At 37.5% G+C, this 13,029-nt stretch overlaps 1 protein-coding gene and 1 non-coding gene across 6 annotated transcripts in view; both read left to right on the top strand.

Annotated features, from left to right (window-relative positions):
• REV3L (REV3 like, DNA directed polymerase zeta catalytic subunit) overlaps positions 1–13,029 on the top strand; it is a 190,285-nt gene that overhangs the window by 84,057 nt on the left and 93,199 nt on the right. For all 5 annotated transcript variants that reach the window (XM_062186619.1, XM_062186618.1, XM_062186616.1 and 2 more), the window contains one exon: positions 7,946–8,042. In XM_062186619.1, the coding sequence (XP_062042603.1) occupies positions 7,946–8,042 (97 nt within the window). The remainder of the gene's footprint in view (positions 1–7,945; positions 8,043–13,029) is intronic.
• Positions 11,000–11,061, top strand: LOC133757235 (U7 small nuclear RNA). Its single transcript, XR_009865610.1, has one exon. It is a non-coding gene; the product is annotated as a U7 small nuclear RNA (small nuclear RNA).

Below are 13,029 nucleotides of genomic sequence, written 5' to 3'. Positions count from 1 at the left end.
TACAACAACGAAGGCTGGCTGAGCTGAAGCCAGGAGCCTGGAATTCAATTTGGCTCTTTCACGTGGGTGGCAAATACTTAGCTGCTGCTTCCTAGGATGTGCATAAGCAAGAAGTTGGATCAGAAGTGAAGTAGCCAGAGCTAGAACTAGGCACTCTCAGATGGGATTTGAGTATCCCAAATGGTGACTTAACTACTGTGCCATGTGCCTGGCCCTCCCAAATGTTATATATTTAGAAGGTAAGTGCTGTATCAATAAAGATTTAAAAAAATGAAAACTGAGATTAGAGACCGGCGCCATGGCTCAACAGGCTAATCCTCTGCCTTGCGGCGCCGGCACACCGGGTTCTAGTCCCGGTCGGGGCACCAATCCTGTCCCAGTTGCCCCTCTTCCAGGCCAGCTCTCTGCTGTGGCCAGGGAGTGCAGTGGAGGATGGCCCAAGTGCTTGGGTCCTGCACCCCATGGGAGACCAGGATAAGCACCTGGCTCCTGCCATCGGAACAGCGCGGTGCGGCGGCCATTGGAGAGTGAACCAACGGCAAAAGGAAGACCTTTCTCTCTGTCTCTCTCTCACTGTCCACTCTGCCTGTCAAAAATAAAAAAAAAAATAAAAATAAAAATAAAAATAAAAAAGAAAACTGAGATTAGAGAGTATTCAGGGAAAGCACCTTAGAAGAAATTATTTTGGTAACAGGTTTGTTTATATCTAATTCACCCATTTAAAGAGAACAATTTTAAGGTTTTTAGTATTCACAGTGTGGGCCATCATCACAAATGCAGAACATTTTCAAGGGCCTTTTTGGGTAAAAGAGAGAAGCCACACACAGGTCCTGCCCAGTAGATGAGAACCTGAAGTAGGCTCTTAAAAATGCTTATGCCCTTAAGTTGAGCACAGACTGGGAAGTGGAATGCCTTTAAACAATTTCAGTTCAGTCTGGACTAAAAAAAATATTCCAAGTCTAGAACCTGATCTAAGGTGGTGCTGGTCTGTTAAAGACTCAGGTTTGGCAGAGTAGCAAGTGCAAACCCTCCCTAAAAGAAGTTATCTTTATTATAAGTCTCAAATATTTAGCAAAATAAGATTGCATGTGTTTGTTCAGCTCTCCATTTAGAATATACCAATCACACAAGAATACTAGTTCCTATGAATCAAACCTAGCGCGCGCACGCCCACACACACACACACACACACATACATTCCAGACCTGCAAAGAATTCAGTTACTACAAATAATAGATGCAGACTAAAAATCTGTAATTCAGAATCTTTATTAGATGAGGATGTTATTTGTAGTGCTCTAATATACAGTGTTATATTCACTAGTAGTTTTGTCTTTGCAGCATACCTGATGATATTCTTATGTGAAAGAACTTAGATACACAATGTTGGGGCTGGTGCTGTGGCATAGTAGGGAAAGCTGCCACCTGCAATGCCAGCATCCCATATGGGCACCAGTTCGAATCCCAGCTGCTCCACTTCGGGTCCAGCTCCAGTGAAAGATGGCCCAAGGACCCATGTGGGAGACTCAGAAGAAGTTCTTTGCTTCAGATGGCCCCAGCTCTGGCCACTGTGGCCATTTCAGTAGTGAACCAGAGGGTGGAAGACCTCTCTGCCTCTGCCTCTGCCTCTCTGTAACTCTGCTTTTCGAATAAATAAATGAATCTTTGAAAAAAAGTTTTGTGCTGACAGCATATATTAAATACTATATTTTTTTTAAAATACACAAAGATTGAAGCATTGAGATTAGCATGCGACTTTTTTTTTTTTTAAGGTTTTATTTATTTGAGAGAGTGAGTTATAGAGAGAGGGAGAGACAGAAACAAAGGTCTTCCATCTGCTGGTTCACTCCCCAAATGGCCCCAGTGGCTACAGCTGGGCCCAGCTGAAGCCAGGAGCTTCTTGCAGGTCTCCACGTGGGTGCAGAGCCCCAAACACTTGAGCCATCTTACGCTGCTTTCCCAGGCCATAAGCAGGGAGCTGGATTGGAAGAGGAGTAGTCGGGAGACAAATTGGTGCCCATATAGGATGCTGGCACTGCAGGCAGAAGCTTAGCCTACTACACCACAGCGCCAACCCTGTGATTCTCTTAATAAGACAAGATTATTCACTTGTTCATAACTAATTCTATTAAATAACCTTGGGTTTAGATGACAACTCAGTTTACTAAATGCCAGTTTTTCCTCATCTTCTCAATATGTTAGAATAGTATAAAATACGCACAATAAACCAAATTATATGAATGAACAGTGCTTCCCCTCATGCTCAGGTTCCCCAAAAGAGAAATCATCTAATGAAGGATGAGATAGATTTGACTGCCAGGTTTGCCCTTTTTCTCCTTAGAGGGAAATTGAAAAGGAAAAGAAAAGGAAATAAAGGGTGGGGCAGGTTAGAGGGGAACAGGAGAGGGATGATTAGAGATGATTATCTGCTGCCTAAGTTCTTCCTGCCCTCTAGTTTCTCCTTATCTTTGTGATGGCTAAATTATTTCATACCCAGGAGATACTCCTTTGTTTTTTGTATAGTTTTTAAAAAGGATTTATTTTGTGAAAGGCAGAGTTAAAGAGATCTTTTGTCTGTTGGTTCACCACTCCCCAAATAGCTGCAAAGGCTGGAGCTCAAGGATTCAGGCCGTCTTCTGCTGCTTTCTCAGGCCCATTAGCAGGGATGGGAGGGGGGGTGGTTGGGAGTTAGAGGAGTGGGATGGGGTGGGGGGCAGAACTTGTTGTAATTGAGTTATTTGAAAGGCAAATCCCAGGCACTCCAATATGGGATGCAGCCATCCCAGAGGCTTAACCTGCTGGGCCACAACACCTCTCCCTCCATTTTCTTATAGTGTGGAGATCTTTCAAGATTAAAAGTTTAGAGTTCCATTACCCACTTTGAAATTTGAATACTTAGTAAAGCTACAGTAATCAAAGCAGCATGGAGTTGGTAAAAGGACAGGTATATATAGACTGATGGAACACAGTACTGCCCAGAAATAGACCAATATTTCAAATAGCCCAGAATTGGTCCAGATACTCAACTTAATTTTGACAGAAGGACAATGTTAATTAACTGAGGAAAAATAATCTCTTTTATGATTTGGACTGCAAGAATTAACTATAGATTTATCTGAAAATAAAGAATCTAGAAATATGCTTCATACCTTTTTTTTTTTTTAACAAGATGCCTCACAGACTTAAATGTAAAATGTATAGCTGTCAAACTATTAGAAGAAAATAAAGGAAAAATTACCCTGTTTGGGGTTGGATAATAGTTTTAGAAGTATGATCTGTGAAAGGAAGAATTAGTAAGTTGGATTTTATCTAAATTAAGAACATTTGCTGTGTGAAAAGACATTACAAGAATGATAGACTGTGAGAAAATAATTACAAAATAACATATCTAATAAACAACTTGTGTCTAAAATGTATAAAGAATTCTTTAAAATCACCAATAAGAAAAAAAAAGACAACCCAATTAGAAGTTATCAAAAGACCTGACTAGACACTTCATCAAAGAAGATACAAGGATGGCAAACCCATGAAATTATGATATTCAATATTGTATTTCTTTAGGGAAATGCAAAATAAGACCACAAAGAAACTACCACTGCACATCTATTAGATTGCACTACTAGATTTTTACCCAAGTAATTTAAAGCTAGCTTTTTCTCTCCTGCGTCAGTGTCAGAGGTAGAGAGAGAAAGATGGATCTTCTACCTGCCAATTCACTTCCCAAATGGATATAACAGCCAGGGCTGGGCCAAGCTGAAGTTAGGAGCCAGAAACTCCATTTTATGGTCTCCCACACTGGTGGCAAGGGTCCAAGTACTTGGGCCATCTCCCACCACCTTCCCAGGCACATTAGCAGGAAGCTGGATCAGAGACAGAGCACCAGAGACACAATGTGGCACTCCAGTGTGGAATGTCAGCATCACCAGCATCAGCTTAACTCGTTCTACACCAGCCCCTACCCAAGCAAGCCAGGGTTGGGTATTCTGGCACAGCAGGTTCATCCAGCACTTGAGACATCTACATTCTGTATAACAGTACAAGTTTGGGTTCTGGCTATACTGTGCTTCCAGTCCAGCTGTCTGCAAATATGTCTGGGAGGCAGCAGATCATGGCCCAAGTACTTGGGTTCCTGCCATCCACATAGGAGACCCAGATGGAGTTCTGTCTTCCTGGTTTCAGCTTAGCCCAACTCTGGCTCTTACAGATATTTGAGGAGTGAAGCAGCAGATAGATCTCTCTCCTTTTCAGTCTGTGTTTCTCTCTTTGTCTTTCTGTCTCTCTCTGCCTTTCAGATAAATAAATAAATGTCTTAAAAAAAACTTGAGTCCACTCAAATATGTACACAAATGTTTATAACAACTTTGTTCATAATTCCTAAACTATAAAACAACCTGAATGTCCAGTCTATGGCGGGAATGGATAAACTGATACTGTTTAGTGCTGAAAAGGAACAAGCTATTGATCCACAGCAACTTAATTGTCTCTTTAAAGGGCTTTACTTAGTGAAAGAAGCCAGAACCAAAAGGCTACTAATGGTATGATCTTATTCATGTGCCATTGTAGGAAGTTAATAGTAATCTTCCAGTGTCAGTTTATTTTCATATTTCATAGTTATACCATGGTAATATAAAATGTTAAAAATTAGAGAAGCCAGGTGACTAGTACATGGAACTTTGTGATACTCATGCACCTTTTCTATAAATTTAAAATTATACCAAACTAAAACTGTCGTCAGTGGGAAAAAAGATTAACAGGTTGAGTTGCCCATGTCAAGTATCTCTGAGAATTTAAGGATAGGCCAGCGCTGTGGCCCAATAGGTTAATCCTCCGTCTGCGGCACCGGCACACCGGGTTCTAGTCCCTGTCAAGGCGCCAGATTCTGTCCCTGTTGCCCCCCTTCCAGGCCAGCTCTCTGCTGTGGCCCAGGAGTGCAGTGGAGGATGGCTTAAGTCCTTGGGCCCTGCACCTGCATGGGAGACCAGGAGAAGCACCTGGCTCCTGGCTTCGGATCAGCATGGTGCGCCAGCTGCGGCAGCCATTGGAGGATGAACCAATGGAAAAGGAAGACCTTTCTCTCTGTCTCTCTCTCACTGTCCACTCTGCCTGTCAAAAAAAAAAAAAAAAAATTGAGGAATGGGAAGTTTCTAGAGTATGCACAGTAGGTGTTGTAGGAAAGAAACCGCTCTCACAATTAAAAGTTTCCTTTTTTTCCAGTAAGTGAAAAAGTACAAGAAAAGTTTGAATTTGTAGACATACATAAACTACCTGCTTTATTTTAAAAAGTTAGAGGGTTCGGCACTGTGGTGTAGTAGGTAAAGCAGCCACCTGCAGTGCTGGCATCCCATGTAGGTGCTGGTTTGAGTTTTGACTACTCCATTCCAATCCAGCTCTCTGCTATGGCCTGGGAAAGCAGCAGAAGATGGCCCAAGGCCTTGGGCCCCTGGACCCATGTGGCTGACCTCGAAGAAGCTCCAGGCTCCTGGCTTCAGATCAGCCCAGCTCTGGCCATTGTGGCCATTTGGGGAATGAACCAGCAGATGGAAGACTTCTCTGTCTTTCTCTCTGTCTCTGCCTCTGTAATTCTACTTTTCAAATAAGTAAATAATTTTTTTTAAAATGATAGGTATTGGAGTGGTAATTAGATGTTCTAAAAAAAAATGGGACATTTTTGCAAATTTGAAGGCAGAATTGTGGAAATTTATTTCGGGGAAATTAAACTAAAGAAATGTTAGTATTATTAAATAAAGTTTACATCTTCATTCACCACAAAAGTAGTCCTGAATTTTTTTTTGTTTGGTGTAAGACAAAACATTATAATGAAATCATGGAAAAAATAGTTTTTTTGTATTTTATTTTGTTATATTATCAAATATTACAGTTAAAATTGATAGCAAAAATTTTGTGATACATAAATATGTATATGTATACACTATAAGGTAATGTCATACATAACAGTAATGTAATTTTTCTTTTTTAAAAATTAAAGATATATTCATTTTATTTGAAAGGCAGCGTTAGAGGGGGAGAGAGCATGAGATCCTTCCATCTACTGGTTCACTCTCCAAATAGCTACAACCAGGGTTGGGCCAGGCTGAAGCCAGGAGCCAGGAACTCCATCCGGTCTCCCAAATGGGAGGCAGAGGACGAAGTAGTTAGCTGGGCTTACTTATTCCACTTAGCCAGATGCATTAATAGGGAGCAAGATCAGAAGTGGAGCTGGTACTGGAACAGGTGCTCATATGGCATGCTAACATCATAGGTAGTGGCTTAACCCTCTGTGCCATAATGGTGTATTTTTAGTTTTGAAAGTAAAATGCATACAAAAATGAAAAAGATTGAGGAATTTGAATATTTTATATATACATATATAATATATACAGTTTTGTCTCATATTCAGTTATATAATCAGTTGTCAAATTAAATGGAAATTTTCTAATTAATATAGCTTGTTAAAATTAGGCACAATGGGGCCAGCGATGTGGCATTAAGCCTCTAGCTGCAGTGCCAGCATACCATATGGGTTCCTGTTTGTGTCTCAGCTGCTCCTCTTCCTATCCAGCTCTCTGTTAATGGCCTGGGAAAACAATAGAAGATGGCCCAAGTGCTTAGGCCCCTGCACCCACATGGGAGACCCAGAAGAAGCTCCTGGCTCCTAGCTTTCCATTGGCCCAGCTCCAGCCATTGCAGCCGTTTGGGGAGTGAACCAGCAGATGGAAGACCTCTCTCTGCCTCTCACTCTGTCTCAAATAAATAAATAAGTCTTTAAAACAACAACAAAAAAATTAGGTACATTAACATATTTAAATCAAGCAGATATTTTGAATACTTTGAAGGCATTTTACATTATTTTTTAACATATATAGTTGGAAAAATATGTGTGTGTGTGTGTGTATATAAATAAAACTTACCAGTGTGTATTTGAAGTTTCTGTGGTTTTTAGGGAAATATGCTAAAATGATGCATGGATTATAGGTAAAATGAATTTTATAATATGATTGGTAGATAAATCAATAAATTTTTGTGGATACTTTATATGATTGTATTAGAAAATAATTTTTATGTTGCAGTGTACAGTTTGCAAGGTAATTTCTTATAAATGTTCTTTCTACACTGTGGCAAAGCCTTTTAAAACTTGGCTTGTTTTTATTGAAACAAGATGTTGATACCTTTTTTTTAATTTTAGTTATATCATTTTGTGATTAAGCTAAACAAATAAAATATTAAGTTTAGCTGGAGAAGATTGTGAATTTAGTGTCTTTTTCAATGTTAGGATTCCTTTTGTTACATTTATTCAGCTTTCTCTTACTTGAAAATTTAAATTCCCACAAGAGCTTATTTTAAAAAGTGCTATAATTTGGGGACTACATCAGAAACATGATTGCGGGAGTCATTTTCTGAAATTGGGACACCTGAGTGTACCTGTATAGTCTCCTCTTTAACTGAAGGTTGTATTTCATTCACAGTACACCTCAGGTTTCCACTCACTGTTACTCCAGTTACTTCTGGAATATATGATTTTTTTAAGGAATTTTTAAAGTATGTTCTGAATTTTATGTGGAATTTCCACTGGAATTTTAGTTGCGCTCCATTCAGAGTACCCTAGGAATTTAAAGTGAACCAAAATTTGTAATTACTCTTTATTTTTCAAATGAAATTTTAAGTATACCTACCACAACAGCACACTCAAATGTATCATAATTTTATTCTATGAAAATATTATAGCAGTTTCTCCCTAAAAATAAAATCCATATATTGCAAAAATGTTTTTTCCTCTTTCAGGTTGGAACCAATACTCTTATTAACTATGTAAATATATTCTTTTGTATGTATGAATTTAGAATACAATTTTAGGAACTAGTCACATAGGTTATATATTATTTTACTTAAACGGTAATTAAATGCACATTATAATTAAAATTTATTTCCTTTTACCTTTCTATTCCCAGGTGATACATTGCATGCATCTGGATCATGCAGGAATCGGTTATTGGGAAATTCGCTTCCTGGTACTTTATTTCGGTGGGAAGAAGATGAAATACCAAGGTTAGTTAATGTTGTAAAGGAAATGGAAGTTTTACGTGTATCCTAGTTGTGATCAAAAATTAGTGGTTTCCATAACTTAAATTTAACCTTTTATTATATTGGATCTTTTAAATCTGTAAGTTAATCAAAAGCAAATCTTAACATTCATCTTTGTGGAATTTCAGGTTTTTAAAAAAGATCATGAAAATTTATCTAGTTAATTAGGTAATTAACGAAAGGAATCTGACATAGATAGTTATATTTATCTCCAACATCGATCTTTGTCACACATTCTAAATTAAGTCTGTAAATTTTTTTATTTTTATTTTCATTTATTTTTTAAGAGCTTTCATTTAATAAATGCAAATTTCATAGGCACAGCTATAGTGGTTCCTCCCCCCTTACCCACCCTCCCACCCCAAGTCCTGTCCCACCTCCTACTCCCTCTCCCATCCCATTCTTCATTAAGATTCATTTTTAATTAAACTTTATATACAGAAGACCAACTCTATACTAAGTAAAGATTTCAACAGTTTGTACCTCCCAACACACACTGTTTGAGAATAAGTTTTGCAGTTAATTCTTACAGTATAACTCATTAAGGACAGAGGTCCTATATGGAGAATAAGTGCACAGTGACTGCTGTTGTTAATTTAGCAATTAACACTTATTTATGATGTAAGTGATCACCTGAGGCTCTTGCCATGAGCTGCCAAGGTTATGGAAGCCTTTTGTGACGACAAGCTCCGTCAGTATTTAGACAAGGCCATAAGCAATGTAGAAGTTCTCTCCTCCCTTCAGAGAAAAGTACATCGTTCTTTGATGGCCCCTTCTTTCCACTGGGGTCTCACTAACAGAGATCCTTCATGTAGGTTGTTTTTTGCCACAGTGTCTTGGCTTTCCGTGCCTGAAATGATTAGGCCTATAAATTGTCAAGTAAAAAATCACATCTGTAATGAAATAGCAATTTAAAACTGAAATAACAAATATTCTAAAATAAAAAGCCACTCAAATTTGTAAATATCAAATAATTATGGGAAAAGTGCATCAATATTTTGTGTTTATGAGCAATATGTATAATTTCTTTCAATGTGGGTTTTTTTTTTTTTTCCTTCGGATGTATTTATAATTTGAGAGACAGGGAGCAGTCTTCTGTCTACTGATTTCACTCCCCAAATGGTTGCAAAGGCCACATTTGGGCAGGCCAAGAACAGGACCCACAAACTTTATCCTGGTCTCTCACATGGGTGACAGTGGCCCAGTTACTTCGGCCATCTTCTGCCTTCCTGGACACATTAGCAGGAAACTGGATGAGAAGCAGAGCAGCTGGAACTGTAACTGGCACTCTGATATGGGATATTGGTGTTGCCAGAGGCGGCTTAACCTGTTGCACCACAATACGGGCCCCTTTTTCAATTATTTTATTATTGATTCTATTTGTTAAGAGATGATATATTCCAAATATTTATATTTCTCTGCTATAAAGCAGGCATGTAATCCTCATGTAAATTAGTTATCAATTAATAGGTTTATCTACATAGAACCTGGTAATTTCTGTTTTATCCAGAGTGTTGTCCAAGCTTGATGCTTTTATTGGTTAGTTGAATATTGGCAAGGTAGTTAGGGTTTTCCTCCTTTCACTACACATATGTCACACGATATTTTTTAAGCAGATTTTTTAGAGTACAAGTTGGAAGTAGTGTTTAAATAAGTGACTTTTTTATTTCATAAACAAATGTGAATTTCTAATCAATTAAAGATAAAAAGACTTCTTTATGTCTTAATTTATATAGTTTCAAATCCCTAATACTAATGTGTACATGGCAGAATTTTCGTATTTCAGAGTTACTTGGGATTATTTAACACTTAAAGTTAGGAGATGGGCCTTTGGTGCAGCAGTTAATAACACTAGTTGGGATGCCCACATCCCATGTTTAAGTACCGTGGATTGAGTCCCAGTTTTGCTCCTGATTCTAGATTCCTGCTAATGCACACTCTGGGAGGCAGCAGGTAATTGCTCAAGTATTCAGTTTCTTGCTCCTGGCCTTTGTGGGCATTTGACGAGTGAACCAGCTGATGGGCGATCTCTGTCCACCCCAGCCCCTGCCATACCTTTCTGCCTTTCAAATAAATAAAAATGATAAATATTTGAGGCACTTAAAATTAGGTAAGAAAGAATCTCAGTAAAGTTTGTTAGAAATATTTTATGACTGGTATATTTTATCGGAATGAGGATGTAAAGACTTCAAAGTAATATGAACAATGACTTGTCCACAATAATCAGGACTTTTTGTTACATATAAATGTGTACTTAGTTTCTTCTCAGATGCAACAGAATTATTTTTATAATCATATTGAGATGGTATTAATTTTAGAGAGATTATTATTATTGCCATACTGAATTCACATGACTGAATCAATCCAGAGCAAAGTGACCAATAAGCTGCATGCTATTTCATTTTTTTATGCCTGTGACACATCATTTTCACTCTAAAGTTAACAGATCAGCTTGACCCAAGTGCTTTTTACCAACTCACTAGATCCCTTATTTTTAAAGATTCACACTTAGTAGCTTTTTTTATTTTTTGTATGATCAATCAAAATTAAACTTTATATGTAATTTGAAGCCCTTTTTTAAACATATATTTCTGGTTAAGTCATAAGCTTGTAGTACAGTTTCATTGACTGGGAATAATTTTTGTGAAATTATGATAGTAAAAGCTTTGAATTTTATAATGTATTTTTAAGAACCCCATTTTATTTTAAGAGTTGTACAAATTATGAGAAAGGATATGAGTAGGCCACTAAGTAAAATTAGATGTTACTCAGAATTGGAATTTATAATAAATACAGGAGATATATATATCAAATTAATATTTTTGTATTTTTGTCATACTTCTATTAAATGAAAATTTATAATTTCATCAAATATAAATAACAGATAATTCAAAATTTTTACCATAAATTAATATTCCATACAATGTTACAGCTCTTTTCGAATTTGTCTAGCAGGTTTTCCGGTTTGTACTGGAAAGCCTAAAAAAAAAATACTCTAACACTGGTAATCTCATTTCTATCCCCAGTGCTAGCATCTTCTGAGTGCTTTTTTTTAAAGATGTATTGTATATCCTTTTACAAACAGCATTACAAGGGCTGTGACAAATAGAGCAACAGGTTGTAGGGAGATGGGGACTGAGTCAGCAGCTCCTTAGTTCTTACTCAGCTAACTCAATGTAAATTACCATGTGTTATGGAACTTCATTTGCCCGCATGTTAAATCCACAAAAATCAAGAGTGTACAGTAGTAATCTCAACCAGATAATCTAAAATGTCTAGAGAGATTTTCAGAATTACAGATGTCTTAGCTTTAACCTCAGAGATTCTAATTAATAGAGCTCATGTTAAATTATGGATAGAAATGTTCAGAATAGCACAGTTATCTAATTATTTTTGTATTGCTTTTTGCCCTTTCATGACTAAAGTGAATGGGCTACGTGCATTTGCTGACTCAAATTTTTTATACTTATTCTGTGTACTGGAAACAGATTTTCAATTCTGAAAACTATTTCCTTTGCCCAGAAACACCACTTATTCTGAATGTCTGCACCAGTTTCATAATAAGGCCAAAAAATAGTTGTAAATTTCTACTGTGAGATTATATTATTTCCCTCTTTGATAAGAATGTACTATTTCTAGGATATTCATCCTTGATGTTTACAATATAGTTCTTCAAATTATGAAACTTTTTAGTACAAGAAACCTGTTGATGATAAACTATTTTATATGGTACTTTAATTCGTGGTAAAATGGATATTATTAGATTATATGAAAAAAGAGGACAGTCTACACTGAGAATTATTTTTTTCCGGAAGTGAAAGGGATATACTGCAATAGGTTGACTAATTTGTCCCTTCTCTGTCAGTGGTAAAAAATTGTGTGTGTGTGTGTGTGCATGTGTCTATGTATATACATGCGTACATATGTATGTGTGTTAGTGTCTGAACTTTAAAACTTTAAACCATAACAAATTGAGTGAAAGAAGCCTGACCCAGGAAGACAAATACCACATATTCTCCCTTATATGTGAGAGCTAAAATTAAAAAAAAAAAAAAAAAAATCTGCGTGTATCTGTATTGCTGCAAAAATAGTTTTGTAAAACTTTGTTTTATGCCTTTGTCAGACCAATGGTTAAGAATGTGCTGTAGTTTTAATGATCTGTGATTACTTTAAAATTTACTATATATAGGTAAAATGGTCATTTTTCCATTCAGTTATTGTTTATAGCCATTGTCTATATTCCCACTGAACTAGGATCATTTTGCTTTATACTTGTTAAACTTCTTATTCAGTGAGGATTAAGCCCTTTTTCTATAATGTAAATTTAAAATGTTCTCAAAAACTAAAAAAAGGGCCTGCGCTGTGGCTTAACAGGCTAATCCTCCGCCTTGCGGCGCCAGCACACCGGGTTCTAGTCCCGGTCGGGGCGCCAGATTCTATCCCGGTTGCCCCTCTTCCAGGCCAGCTCTCTGCTGTGGCCCGGGAAGGCACTGGAGGATGGCCCAAGTGCTTGGGCCCTGCACCCGCATGGGAGACCAGGAGAAGCACCTGGCTCCTGGCTTCGGATCAGCGAGATGCGCCGGCCGCAGCGGCCATTGGAGGGTGAACCAATGGCAAAAAGGAAGACCTTTCTCTCTGCGTCTCTCTCTCTCACTATCCACTCTGCCTGTCAAAAAAAAAAAAAAAAAAAAAAAAAAAAACCTAAAAAAAGAGGAAGAAGGGTAGAGGGAGGAAGAGAATATCATTATGTTCTTAAAATTGAATCTACAGAGCACATTGAATCTGTTAACTACTAATTAAAAATTTAAAATAAACCAAATTCCTTATTTTATTTTATTTTATATTTTATTTTATTTTTGACAGGCAGAGTGGACAGTGAGAGAGAGAAAGAGAGAAAGGTCTTCCTTTTTGCCGTTGGTTCACCCTCCAATGGCCACTGCGGCCGGCATGC

Source organism: Lepus europaeus, chromosome 3 (genome assembly GCF_033115175.1).
Source record: "Lepus europaeus isolate LE1 chromosome 3, mLepTim1.pri, whole genome shotgun sequence".
NCBI lineage: Eukaryota > Metazoa > Chordata > Mammalia > Lagomorpha > Leporidae > Lepus > Lepus europaeus.
The sequence above is the reverse complement of the archived record's forward strand: the minus strand, read 5'-3'. Positions and strand labels throughout refer to the sequence as shown.